We start from the raw sequence: 13,767 nt of genomic DNA, 5'->3' as shown, positions 1-13,767 counted from the left end.
GCAAAGGAATCTAGACCATCTAATGATGCTTGTCGCACTGCTTGAATGACAGCATTCACATCCATTGAAGTTGTAGCACAGATACATGCATTTGATGTGTCGCGTCGCGTCAAATTTCAAAATTTCAAAATTTCAAACAATAATTTTAGTATTCACGTCAAAATTTTCAGTTTTCCCATTGGCTACAGATCACATTACCTGACGAACCCGCGCACTATCCAAATTCAAACCCAGATTTACCAGTCTGTCTAATCGACGGCTTGCCTCATTAGACAGACTGGTCATGAGTCTACATGGGAATATGGTTGCTGATACTTGATATTTTGGATTATGCACAAAACATTGCTAAATTTTGAAGTCTTGTACCTATCTTTATGTTGATTTAAATTCTTCGCATTTTGTATAACATATAAACCTTTCCTAAATATCGACAACCCCGATGTGTGATGCATCAAGGCTACTGGAACTGGTGACCGAACCGGACCACGGCAGCACTAGTATCATATCGATATTGTGAAATTGAGACTCAGCTGTCGGCGGCGTCTACTATGCCGACATTACAACATCCTTCAAATTTAGGCCTGGTCAATTCTAAAATGTCGTTGTCAGTGTGGGCTTGACCTTACAGCCATCCTCTCGTAAATTACTTACGCGGACCCTAAACCTTTCCTGATTTGGCCGCTACCGCGTCGGTCAAAAAACTACTCAAAAGCCGCCCGAGCAAAACAGACACCTAGTAGACTACAGCTTTATCATGGATAAAAGGTTTGACAGGACATTTAACAATAAACATGAAGACGCTTAGGAACATTATTACTACTACATGGGAAGGTTTAGGCAGCTAACTTGGACTCTATACAGCAAGGATTAGGACGAGGATACTCTGCGATAAGGTGTAGAATGTCTCCCATGCCACGAAGGTTTAACCGACACGGTAGCGGCCAAATCAGGAAAGGTTTAGGGTCCGCGGCGTAAGTAATTTACGAGAGGACAGTGGCCGCAAGGTCAAGTCCACATTGACAACGACAAAATGTTTTAGAATTGACCAGGACTTATTGGCCTTACCTCAAGTTACCGAACAAGTCAGCCGGGACTAGCACATATAGGCCGGTAAATAGTATGCTATAAAAGATGGTCAGTTTTCTCTCTCACATAACTGAGCAGCTTCACCCATACAGTCTTGTGGGTAGCCTTTTCACTCCCCGAAGCTCAAACCTCTGCGGTCCACTGCAAACTTATTCCAATTATGGCTCTCCATCAAAGAAGACAACATGTCGTGCCCGATAGAGTGGTCGAGTCTTCAGCTAACCAGGCTGCTACTCCAGTCCACAACTTAGATTCAGACGCACCTGTTCCCTCATTCCCTAAGAAATCGTCGGACACATCCACCTCCATAAGAAATGAGGTTGCCGTTCATTTTGAGCAGGCATTTCTACACCTCATGAAACGGCAAGTGTCTCGTGGTGATTTGCATAAATTATCTGATTCGACAGTATGTTATTTCCCTGTCAGCCGTCAAGATGAAGGAATCAAGGACCGCCAACTTGGTGTTATTTTTAAAGAATTGCGTGTCGTTGGTGCACGTTCCCGTACTTCGCTCCAGCCCACTGTCGGCTCACCTTTCTATCCTTCAACGTTTCTGCGTAAGATAAGGGAAATTCGACACCCCTCCATCAGAGACATCTTATCCGGGTTCGAGGGCGTGGTCACTCCTGGCGAAATGCTTTGTAAGCCCGCATCCTTCTTTGGCCTCCAGTCTTGACCCTCGGTATAGTGGTTCTTGGCCGTCCCGGCTCCGGGTGTTCGACCTTTCTCAAGACAATCGCTAACCAATGTGGGGAGTATCATGCTGTCGAGGGTCAAGTTTTCTATGATGCATTCACCCCAAAGGAGATTCATGACTCCTTTCGTGGCGATGTCACTTACTGCCCGGAAGATGATACCCACTTCCCGACCCTGACTGTCAACCAAACGCTCTCTTTCGCTGTTAGCAATCGTACTCCCGCAACATGTCTTCTCGGCCAGACGCGCAAAGATCATGTCGAGGATACTACCACGATGCTAATGAAAGTCCTTGGCCTCTACGGCTCGAAAAACACTTTGGTCGGTAATGCTCAGATTCAAGGTATTTCTGGTGGCGAGAGAAAGCGAGTTTCTATCGCAGAAATATTAGGCTCTGTAAGCCCGCTTGGTACATGGGACAAGTAAGCGCTTTCATTTAAGTTTATATTTGTCTGACTTTCTTCTCATCCAGTTCCACTCGTGGACTAGACTCCTCGACTGCCCTTGATTTTGTTCGCACGTTGCGTTTCATCACAGATGTCAGACGCACAACGACAATTCTCTCTCTCTACCAGGCAGGCGAGCAAATATATGAATTGTTTGACAAGGTCTGTATTATTGATGAAGGAAAGATGGCCTATTTCGGTTCGGCAAAGTCGGCCAAAGGTTATTTCATCGATATGGGTTTCGAACCACAAAACAGGCAGACCACCCCCGATTTTCTGGTTGCAGGTATGTCATTCCAGTTTACTTAGATTGCCCAATAACCATTTTTGTCAGTCACGGACGCAAACGGGAGGCAAATTCGTCCTGGATATGAGAACACTGTCCCGCGGACATCAGCGGAGCTTGCTAGCCGTTTCATGGCTTCCGACCTCGGACATCAGAATCGGAAAGCGATCGAACAGCGCCGAGAGCAATGTGTTGGTAATCACGAACACAAGCAAGCCTATCTTTCTAGCGTGACCACTGAAGGTGCCACCACAACTTCTGCGTATATTACTTCTATTCCCTATCAAATCAAAACGGTCATGAAGCGCCACCTGCAAGTTATTATTGGTAATAAGTTCCAGCTCTTCGTTCAACTGACGTAGGTTACATTCTTCCTTTTCCAACCCTCAGTAACATTGGGTGATAGCTCCCAGGTCTTCCAAGCGATATTTACGGGCACCGTCTTCCTGAACGTACCAAACGACACCTCCGCCTATTTTTCTCGTGGAAGTATCCTGTTCTTGTAAGTTTCTTCCCTTGTCATTATTCAAGTTGTAACTCGGGGCTCTGTTAGCTCCCTGTTATTTAGTGCCATTACAGCGGTTGCGGAAGTCCCTGCACTTTTTCTACAGCGTCCTATCGTGCTTCGTCACCAGAAAGCTGCGTTACATTACCCTTTTATTCAGAGCCTGGCGCATACTATCGTTGATATTCCGATCACTTTGGTCATTCAACTAGTTTTCGCTGTAATTGTTTACCTCCTGGTTGGGTTGCAACGTTCTGCCGCACAATTTTTGTAAGCTTCATGCTGTCTGTCTTGGCTGGCTGTAATGCTCACTCTGCAGCACAATAGCATTTTTTACTTTTTCATCTTCTTAACATCGCAAACCATGAAGTCATTGTTCAGAGCTATTGCTGCAAGTTCCAAAACTCGTCTGAGTGCAATAGCTGTTAGCGGTGTCTTCGTTCTTTTGATATCGCTCTCTGGCGGGTACACAATTCCTTGGCCAACTGCTCCAAAGGGCATACGGTGGATCATGTGGTTGAACGTGCGTCATCCCTTACAGGGCACATCTTTTGCTTAGTATCAACCTTGCTATTTTAGCCAGTGTGGTGGGGTTTTGGTTCACTTCTTGTCAACGAGTTCCACACGCTCCACGGAGTTTGCTCCACTCTTGTTCCTCAGGGTTCTGGCTATGAGAACATTTCACTTGTAAATCAGGTTTGTACAACAGTCGGATCGCAGCCCGGGAATCTTCTCGTTGATGGCAACATCTATGTTGGATTGACGTTTAACTTTTGGTATGGTCATCTCTGGAGGGTAGGCCGGTCACGTACTTTGTGAATAGCTCATGACACTACCTCAGAATTTCGGTGTCATTTGTGCTTTCTACCTTGGGTTCTTGGCAATTCTTCTGGTTGCCACAGAATACAATACTTCCTCCGATTTCGACGGCGCTGTCGTTCTCTTCAAGCATGGCTCTGATGCTATTGATGGAAATGCCAAAGCACTTCACGAGGAAGAAGGAGATATAGAGTTTCGCTCTGGATATCAGCCCAAGGCGGCTGATCCCTTGACTTTCGACAGTCCCGACGGGAACATCGTGGTTCCGAATTACTTCACGTGGCATCACCTGCAGTGTGAAGTCCCTATTGAGGGAGGTATGAAACGCCTTCTTGATGATGTCACAGGCTTTGTTGCCCCTGGGAAACTTACTGCTTTGATGGGTGGATCTGGTGTTGGAAAGGTATGACTTCTCACGTACGAGTCGCGTATGCTGTTTACCTGAGTGCTTGTAGACCACACTTTTAAACGTTCTTGCACAACGCATTGGTGCTGGTGTGGTGAGTGGTGACCGGTTTGTTAACGGAGAGCCGCTCCCCATAGACTTCGAAGCTCAGATGCAAGTGTTTTTCTGATTTGTGGTGAGCTTGCCTGATTGTCGTGCTTAGTGGTTACTGCCAACAACTCGATACTCACCTTCCCAATGCAACTGTTCGTGAAGCGCTCCTTTTCTCTGCTAATCTTCGCCAGCCACAATCAGTCCCTCATGCTGAGAAGGAGGCATAGTGCGTGCAATTTATGCCTATAATCTATCTCCACTTACATTTCCATTTTAGCGTCGGCAAGTGCCTTCAGATGTGTGGCCTTGAGGCGTACGCCGATGCTATTGTTGGCTCTCTTGGGGTTGAGCATCGGAAACGCACTACTATCGCAGTGGAACTCGCTGCTAAGGTAGGACGCAAACCCCTCAGGGTGAAGTTATACTCAAGCACAATAGCCCAAACTGCTACTCTTCTTGGATGAGCCCACGTCTGGTCTTGACTCGCAATCTGCCTGGGCTATCGTGCAGTTCCTTCGTGAACTCGCTGGTCATGGCCAGGCCATTCTCTGCACGTGAGTACCATTTCTGCCTGTAGGTTTCCCGCTGCTCACGAACTATATATACCAGGATCCATCAACCTTCAGCGGAGCTCTTCCAGGTCTTCGACAGATTGTTGCTCCTTTACAAGGGTGGACGAACCGTCTACTTTGGCGACATTGGCGAGAACTCGTCAGTCATGCTGAACTACTTTGAGTCTAATGGTGCTCCACGCGGTGGCCCTGACGCCAACCCGTAAGCAAGATGCAATCATACCAGGTCTGGCGCTTATCAGTACGTTCAAGGGCGGAATATATGCTCGATGTGATAGGTGCTGGAGCAACTGTCTCCACTACTGATTGGTGCGATGTCTGGAAACGCTCATCAGAAGCGGTACAGCTCCAAGTTCAGATCGAGAGGATGCATGAACATGGCCGTACTCGCCCACGACAGCTTAGCGTCCGGAAATCTGTCTTTGCCACCTCATGGTGGCACCAGTTCGTTGCCCTCACACAACGGAACTTCCGAGCATACTGGCGCACTCCTACCTACATCCGCGCCAAGTTTCTGCTTAACATTGCTGGTGGTCTTCTTATGGGCTTTACATTCTTCCAGGCAAATGACTCTTTACAGGGTACCCAAAACAAGTTGTTCGTGAGTATACCATTAGGATTCCTCGTTCAATGTCATTTACACATTTTTAGTCGATCTTCATGGGTCTTGTGCTTTGTGTTTCCCTCGGCCATCAGCTCATGGCCGTCTACATTGACATCCGCATCGTGTACGAAATCCGTGAACGTTCCAGTAGAATGTATCACTGGACTGCTCTCGTCATGTCACAGCTTGTTGTTGAACTTCCTTGGAACATTACAAGTGCGGCGATGTTCTTTTTCTGCTGGTACTGGACCGTTGGATACCCCACAGAACGAGCAGGCTACACGTTCCTCATGATCTCTGTCGCCTTTCCGTTGTACTATACCACGCTTGGACATGCCATCGCGTCGATGGCGCCAACCGCTCCGATTGCATCTCTGTACCTCGTAACTCTTTTTATATTCCTTCTAATTTTGTGAGACGCACGCTTTGAACTGCGCTACATCATATTGACGATACATCAGTGATGGCGTAATGCAGCCATTCATCGAGCTTAACTGGTGGAAATGGACGTACAGGGTCTCTCCTTTCGCATATATCATCGAGGGTCTACTTGGTCAAGGTTTGTTAACTATTTCTTGCTGCGTAATCGTTATGCATCTGAGCCCTCGCAGCTATTGGCGGGGAAGCTATTACCTGCTCTTACACAGAACTAGTCCGTGTCAACCCCCCGGATGAATTAACGTGCGGCAAGTACATGGGGCCCTTCATGGAATTAGCGGGCGGCTACCTCACGAACCCCGAAGCTGCAGAAGGCTGTCAGTACTGTCCATACAAGACTGCTGACCAGTACATGTACTCGAGGTTCAACATCAAAGACAGTGATCATTGGCGCAACCTGGGCATCGTCTTCGGATTCGTCACATTCAATGTGAGCCACTGTCCGATGTTCCTTGAATCTCACGCTCACATGTACCATCCATCTATAGATTATTGCTGTTTTCTGGTTCACATATTTTATGCGCATTCGAACTGTCGGCGTGTTTACTTCTCTTAGACAAAAGTTAACTCGCGGCACGTAGATTGTGGTTCATGCATATATACGACATACTTCGAGAAGGTGCTTAAAGGTGACCATGTACGCACTAGCAAAGGATCACTTGCAATCTACCGTATTGAATATGCTCATACTACCTTTCCAGTTTCAGAGCCCCAATGATGTACAATGTAACAAATTGCCGACAAATACAGAAGGTCTTGGATCGTGGTAGTGGAAACTATCGGCGGGACACAGCATTGAATTCGTACTTATCACATCAAACTTCTTACTAGCAGTATAGCTCAAATAATATTTACTTCCTCATACCTAGACAACAACGTTCTTCGCAAGAAATTCGGACCACTCCTTTTCTCCCCAAGAACTAGAGATTTGATTGGCAATCAAACCGTCCCAAAGGACAGTGGGAGAAACATGTACGCCATTCTGCCTGGCGAACTTGACTGCGCGATGACAGGTATGAGACCCCAAACCACAACAACAACGTGAAGACGCACTAGTGTACTTAAGATCATCTGTAACGCCAATTCCGCCATTCGGAGAAGGCTTCAACTTCAGAAGATCTTTGAACATCACCAACTGCTCCTCTGTGATTACTTGGGCAGCGATGTTGGCCAATTTCTCGCGAATTTGCAGGGGAGTCATGTTGGATGAGGGACCATCGAAGAATTCACCCTGTTGCTTGAAAAGCTGTGTATCAAGTTGATTTAGTTTGGTAGATGTCACTTCGACTTTGGTGGTTACAAGTGATGCTTACTGCAAGAGAGAATGTCCAGAATTGCTCTGGAGCAGCACGTACAACCTAGATCAGATCACCTTACGATCATTCTAATGGTATCAATTTAAAGCACTTACAGCAAGTCCAGCTTCATGAGTGTAGGTTGAAGTTGCATGCCAAGGCTGGACTTGGAGCCTCATGATAACTTTTACTTTGCCATAATATAAACCTCCCACGTCGACCAAAGGCTTCAAAACATTGTCGATTGCAAACGATAACTTTGCGCTGTACGATTATCAGTATTAGTGATGTAGCTCTTCGTATCGATGTATGTGGATATCAACCTGAATGGACAAACGTAGTCCACTGGACCCTCTCGTTGATTAGCTATAAGGCACTTGACCAATTTATTGGCTCACGGAAGATATCAAGGGTATGCGGGGCGTCGTGAGCGCCTGCAATAATAGTAGGTCTAAGGGAGGGTTGAAGAGCCATGATACTCGAGTGCTGACACGTTGAAGGTCAATGTCCAAGATATTATGGAAAGCGGGAGTGATCAGCTTCGGCGAGAGTGATCAGCTGGACTAAAAAGGCATTTGTTTGGCTCTTCTCCTGCCAGACCCCCAATCACCCACTGAACGCGATGAAGAATTTACCGACTACACTCATAAATGTGGCTGTGCGTACAGAATGAGGTTAAGACATTGTATTGACGTGGTGCCTAAGATCTCTTGCCTTGCAAATTTGACATGAGAAATCATCACTCGCACATAGACTTGCATCAAATGGTGATATCAAAGGCCCTTGCTTGCTTCGACGAGCCTCTAGTAGCACTAATATTTGAATCTGACGGTTCAGAAATTTAAATCCAAACCCCCCAAAAAATCCACCATCATCATGTATGCTGCAGAGTTCACCACAAATGCTGACCAGCACTATTGCGAGTATGCCAACTGTTTTAGCGGTCATCCTGGCACTGTACCTGCTATCACCTATATTGAGCACAAAGATCCGAGCAAGCCTGGTAAATGGCTTTGTGAAAAATGCAGCCGATACCAGCGCTCCAAGTTCACTACCAAGAAAATAAGTGATGCAGGTAAAATAATTGCTCGGTGTGCAGACTTTGTCACATTACAGTCTGACAATAATTTTCTTTAGTAATTCCAAATACCTCGAAGCATGGTTTCGGCCAGTCCAAATATGATGGTGCTGCAGTTCACAAGCAGACTGCAGAGGCGCAGCGTGGAAGTGAGTCGCCCAGTACAGTTGCATTTTATATTGAATACAAACCTTCATTTATTTTTGTAGAATCCCAACTTCCTGTTCGTGCAGTGGGGCTTAGTGTATCATGTGGGATGCCTCCACCTGCATTCATCCCAGGTCCCATTCACCCGAGGCGCGCCTCAGCAAATCATCAATTTGTTCCTTTACCCAACTGGCCTGCAGCTCCTGGCCCCTCAGACATCCGCCGTGCAAATCCATTAGGGCCCAACATATCTATTTATGGTCGGGATGCTCAGTTTATTGTGTACTCAGACCTTCTTCGAACTCTGCCACTCAAGCCTGGTTATCAAGATGCGCATAAAATTTATGAAGAGATGCGAGACCAGCTTGCTCGACAGGCCTATGCTTTGAGTGTTCCCGAAGTGGTATGTGTCAAGGCATACCTTGCAGTGATGATTCCACGGGCTAAAAAACCAACTCTGATATCTGTAAGTGTTGCTCTCTACAATTCTGAATTCAACTTCACCAACTTTGCTGAATCTTCTATAGGATATAGTCGAGTCGATCAGCAACATCCCTTACCGCATTGGTGCCAATGACCTTAAAACTTCGGTGTACCTCACCCTACTTCCCATGTTCATCAAGTGGTCCATGGGTCTTACTTTTACGTTTGAAGAGGCACGTTTGCGTCTTGTTAGTAGTTTCGAGGAGATTCTTCCCCGTCCATCTGGAGAAGACATCAATGCCATAGCATCCCACTTCCTCAAGACCAGGAACACGAAGCAGCAGTTCAACGCTGGCAAGGGGATCGAACTTCACCTCATTATTCCACATACGAAGTTCCTTGCCGCTGAGCAAAGGCGAAATGGTGAGGAAGTAGCTGAGTCCAAGTCTCGTGATGTTCGTTTTCAACATGGACTATTGGTACCTTGCATGACTGACAGAATACATAAACCAGGATACACCTCACGCAACAGCGGCAAGTTCATCTGACATCCAACATCTTTCAAGTCCTGCATTAGTACTATCTGTGGTGTCCCCATCAAAAAATTTGCAAAATGGTGCCCAATGACATATGCAAGGAAGTGATGCATACTTTTGCAGCGTGTTGTGAATGTCATATAGTCCCCTAGTGACACCTTCCTCCAGGATATTCTCGAAACCTGGAGCAAAGTCCCTGCGAAGCACAGACCACATGATTTCGGGCTTGATGTTCTGGTGCTTTCGCATCCAGCGGTGCTGAAGTGTTCCGTTGAGTGCTGGATCTAGGCGGTGTCGAATCATTGTTTGTGCGTTGGCAACAGCAAAATTTTCGGAGCCTGGATCGCTCTGAGTGATCAAAGGTACAGCTGAGATCACAAAAAAAAAATGACATGATCAATGTCCGATCAATGTGAGGGGCTTGGTGACATACCTCCGAGTTTTCGGCAACAGTCAAGGTAGTATCTAGCAATAAGGCGTGGATTCTTGTTGGTCCACCAAACTTTCAGCCAATTAATCCAGCCGGTGAATGGATCGAGGCTGATATGCAGCCATAACCCAAAGCGCAGCCATTTGTCGTGCTGGTCTTGGGGCCAGACATCATTAACCCCCGCACACCAAAAACGCCTCCGTTTGAGACGTCCACGACGCCTAGCTTCCACAGCAGTTGGCTCTGTGATCTTGAGAAGCTTGGCGATCAGTTCGCTGTTCAAACATCGATTTATAGTGAACAGTACTAGCAAGTAGACAGCAACTCACCGGGGTACGTGAAAGCTGAACTGCTGGCGCAGGTCTCGTCTGATGGCCTCGGCACCTCGGTGGGGAAATCGTTGTCGAATCTCCCGGACATGCTGTTCGATGGACTCGAGAGTATGTTGTTGTTGCCTGGTCCGTTTCCAGCCCCAGCTATTTCGCATCCGACGAAAGCTGACAACGCTAGCATGATAAATTAGTTGAAGTAGTTGCACTGGACATATGTAAGACACGAACCTGAGTCCATATTCCTCCTGGTCATAATGGTCTTTGAGGTGGTGCACGATGTCAACATCACTCATGTTGAGCTTGAAATAAAACTGAGCCGGATCTTGTATTTCCCTGGCAGGAGCTATGCTCGCTCAAAAATAAGTGAAACTGGCAGTGATTCAGGCTTAACACTCACGACATGGCTTATGCTGGTTGGTGCGCCGAGAACGATCAGTCATAATGTTGGGAGCACGATCCTGCACTCGTCAACTTGAACGTTCGAGTTGTTTTGAATTCCGTCACAGATTGCGCTGTCATTGCATTAAGGTACGATCAGCACCTGAGTTACTATCGGTAACCATTGGAGGACTCACAATTTGACAAGCAATACATCTTGAATATATCACTAGAAACATTAATATTAAGTCTCTCTCAAGCAGTGGTTGGGGGTCTGACAGGTAAAAGCCAAACAAACACGCTTAGCGAAGCTGATACGAAGCTGATCACTCCCGCTTTCCATAAGATATCACTCTCGGGCTGCCGAGGTCAATTGATATTTAGGAGTTATCTACCACGTGATCGTAAACGTTCCAACTTTAACTTCAAGTTCAACGTCAAGAGCCTCAAATTTGCTACTCGAGGTGAGTATCCCAATTGTTGCGTCTTTCACTTTGACCGCAGAAAATAAACAAGCCTAGCAGAAAATCAGAGATAGCACCAAGATTTGCTAATAGTCACGTTGGCCAGTCCTTCGTACATTATCAACCTAAAAACATGGCGATGACCTTCTCGACCTTCATTATGACCCTCGCCGAGACAATACAGTCAGAGAATGGACCTAACTTGGCCTATCTTTTGCGCCCAACCAGTCCTCATGGGAAGGATCTCGTCAAGGAGTTTCGTAATCCTACAGTGCGTCTTTGACCCTTTCGGAACACTGTCGACGTTCAGAGCGGATTTCCAGCGCGAAACACTGATGTCGCGTTACGGTGGATGTATTGAGAGCCCATGGGACGACATTGCTGTCAGATATGTTATGGTCACGACACATATCGCCCGAAAACGCGCTGGGGAGGCATTCAACGAGCAGTCGCAGCTTGTTTCGTGCGTATCTGTGTACTTGTAGACACCTCCTTAGCTCACTCGTACACAGCCAGTTCTTCCGTTACTTCATCAACAATACTGGATGGACACTTCCTGCGCTGTTCTCGATGTTGAGAGACTTACGAGATCTTGCCTTTGATGTGAGACATCCCGTTTCTACTTCTTGAACTCTCATTGAGTGCTGTAGGCCGACAATTACGCAAAATACAATAATCAGAAAAGTGAATGTATGGAGAGCGCTGCTGGCGTTGTTGTCAAGGCGTTCAGCAACTGCATGACAGACAGGTACTGTACCTGTTAAGCTGTCCCCGTATTTTTGACAGGCGCCCAATACCTCGCTAGAACTTCACCACCGAACGAATCTCGTAAATGGGGAGTCTACTACGTTGTCGGGCTTGTACTAAAATGTTACTTCCGGGTCTGTCCTCCTTGTTCATTTGGCGCTTGCATTGCCCACTGAAAATTCACAGGTCAAACGAATATCGTTGTCGAAAAATATTCTCAGAGCGCTCAACGCTAATCCCGATATACCACCTCTCTCAGAGTACCCACGTTCACATCAAGTACGTTCACATCATAGCACCTATTCCTGAGGACCACTTACGTCATGATTTGTAAGGTCACCTACCGCTACTACCTGGGCATGCTAAGTTTTCTAAATGAAGATTATAATAAAGTACGGGCCCAATCATGTTGCGACGCCACTCGGACTCAACGGTAGCAGTCCGAACAGGAACTAACACTAGCTTTTTACCAATGCTATATCCCGGCACATAGTAATCAGGAGTAAGCAATATTAATCATCGGCTGATGCTTGCAAATTGACGCCCGGGTAATAGACGAATACTGACGTATTTGCTCCCACTACGTGTTCTCCGTGGGCACCTCCCAACCAGAGACCTGATGGACAGGTTCCCTGTGCTTGACGAGTTGTTCACGCCCTTTATTGCTGCTATACGTGCTGGAGATATATCTGCGTACGATATAGCATTGGACAAGTGGGAACGGCGCCTGCTCGAGCTCAACCTGTGGTTGACGCTGGAACGAGCCAGAGAACTATGCATCAGAGGCCTGTTTAGACGCGTGTACGTAGACCACCGGCCGGTGAGCGATGACACGGAATATGCACTAACTACCTTGATTAAGCTGGGTGGCAACCGATCAAAGCACACGGATACCCGTCTCTATGTTCCACTGCTCGTTGCGATTAAAGGGGATCGAGGTTTCGATGGAGGAAGCTGAATGCTATGTTGCAAATATGATTTACCAGGGATATATGAGAGGTTATATCTCGCATGAGAAAAAGATGGTCGTGTTAGCTAGTGCTAATGCATTTCCCAGAGTAGCAGATCGTTTGGCACCATTACCCTAGATAATAATACAGGAACACAGCTGTCTTGTTGTATACGTGATATGGCTGTTCATCAGAAATGTCAGGCTGGACCAGGAGAACGCAACTCAGGAGCCGTGAGAGGAACAACATGGTACAGCACTGCAGCCTATGCACGACATAAATGGTGGCTTCTAGCAGTGGATCGCCAGTACTGTACACAGCAGAAGTATGCGATATTGATTTAGATTTCGATTAGCGGACGAATTCGGTAGGCGATGCGGTGCAATCGAATCACATGACCCTTTCGCTTGGTCAACCGGTCACCTTCCAGCTTCCACTGTCCGCTACCATCGACCATAACATGCCATTGGAGGTCACAAGCCAACTAAGTGGCAGGTACTCTTCACTGAAAAAGAATTTTCCATTCGTCCACATCTCAAACGCTATATAAGTGGAAAAAATTCTCCTGATTTTATTAGCTTCTATCACCTCGGTCCCACTCCCACAAGTGGTTACTAAATTTAATCTTCTAACGCTCGTCCCATAAATCCCTCCTCGCTTCCATACACACTCAAAGATAAACTACTATCATGGGAAACGGACCATCTAAGTCACGATTGCAATCTACTAGGGGACAACCTGGGGACTTCAATATTGATCATGTACAGAACAGCAAATCATCCCTTGCTGGGCACACTGCTGGCAGCTACCAATCAGCCCCGCCACCGTATACTACCTCTGCCACCTCAGAAACGCCCTGGTCTTCTGAAAATGACGCTCAAGGTATTCAGTTTCCTCCAAAGTCTTCGTCGCATCAATTTTAATTTGCAATCTCACACACAGCTTCTCGAGCAGCAGCCCGAGTGGCGTATCTCCGCCAACCTCTGCGTCAGGAATCATTGGAAGACGCACTTGAGACACTGCGCCAATATGACAC

At 46.8% G+C, this 13,767-nt stretch overlaps 4 protein-coding genes across 4 annotated transcripts; 3 read left to right on the top strand and 1 right to left on the bottom strand.

Annotated features, from left to right (window-relative positions):
• Window positions 1–1,441: 1,441 nt before the first annotated feature.
• On the top strand, window positions 1,442–6,532 carry HD556DRAFT_1248498 (ABC-2 type transporter-domain-containing protein; the record flags this gene model as incomplete). Its single annotated transcript, XM_041298776.1, has 19 exons — window positions 1,442–1,727; window positions 1,775–2,204; window positions 2,255–2,514; window positions 2,563–2,872; window positions 2,921–3,016; window positions 3,068–3,289; window positions 3,347–3,542; window positions 3,599–3,814; window positions 3,861–4,241; window positions 4,294–4,403; window positions 4,447–4,563; window positions 4,615–4,729; window positions 4,776–4,891; window positions 4,947–5,111; window positions 5,162–5,510; window positions 5,561–5,925; window positions 5,975–6,072; window positions 6,125–6,381; window positions 6,440–6,532. 19 exons carry the CDS (start codon window positions 1,442–1,444, stop codon window positions 6,530–6,532), a joined length of 4,182 nt encoding a protein of 1,393 aa, XP_041153733.1.
• HD556DRAFT_1063083 (uncharacterized protein) lies at window positions 6,438–7,897 on the bottom strand. The gene is made up of 6 exons (XM_041296045.1): window positions 7,645–7,897; window positions 7,570–7,591; window positions 7,363–7,510; window positions 7,265–7,309; window positions 7,005–7,197; window positions 6,438–6,950 (listed from the first exon to the last, which is right to left on the bottom strand). The coding sequence occupies exons 1-6, from the start codon at window positions 7,718–7,720 to the stop codon at window positions 6,817–6,819; spliced, it is 618 nt and encodes a 205-aa protein (XP_041153732.1). The 5' UTR covers window positions 7,721–7,897; the 3' UTR covers window positions 6,438–6,816.
• A 225-nt stretch (window positions 7,898–8,122) lies between these two features.
• On the top strand, window positions 8,123–9,667 carry HD556DRAFT_1507546 (uncharacterized protein; the record flags this gene model as incomplete). The annotated part of the gene is made up of 4 exons (XM_041309055.1): window positions 8,123–8,321; window positions 8,384–8,473; window positions 8,534–8,937; window positions 8,999–9,667. The coding sequence occupies 4 exons, from the start codon at window positions 8,123–8,125 to the stop codon at window positions 9,440–9,442; spliced, it is 1,137 nt and encodes a 378-aa protein (XP_041153731.1). The 3' UTR covers window positions 9,443–9,667.
• Window positions 9,668–10,894: 1,227 nt separating this feature from the next.
• On the top strand, window positions 10,895–13,039 carry HD556DRAFT_1416536 (uncharacterized protein). The gene is made up of 10 exons (XM_041304344.1): window positions 10,895–11,305; window positions 11,358–11,497; window positions 11,547–11,637; window positions 11,685–11,782; window positions 11,840–11,915; window positions 11,968–12,060; window positions 12,117–12,173; window positions 12,222–12,283; window positions 12,337–12,582; window positions 12,644–13,039. The coding sequence occupies exons 1-10, from the start codon at window positions 11,168–11,170 to the stop codon at window positions 12,867–12,869; spliced, it is 1,227 nt and encodes a 408-aa protein (XP_041153730.1). The 5' UTR covers window positions 10,895–11,167; the 3' UTR covers window positions 12,870–13,039.
• The last annotated feature ends 728 nt before the right edge of the window (window positions 13,040–13,767 follow it).

Source organism: Suillus plorans (genome assembly GCF_016647745.1).
Source record: "Suillus plorans strain S12 chromosome Unknown HD556scaffold_95, whole genome shotgun sequence".
In the NCBI taxonomy this organism is placed as follows: Eukaryota; Fungi; Basidiomycota; class Agaricomycetes; order Boletales; family Suillaceae; genus Suillus; species Suillus plorans.
This window is presented reverse-complemented; position numbering and strand designations above follow the sequence as displayed.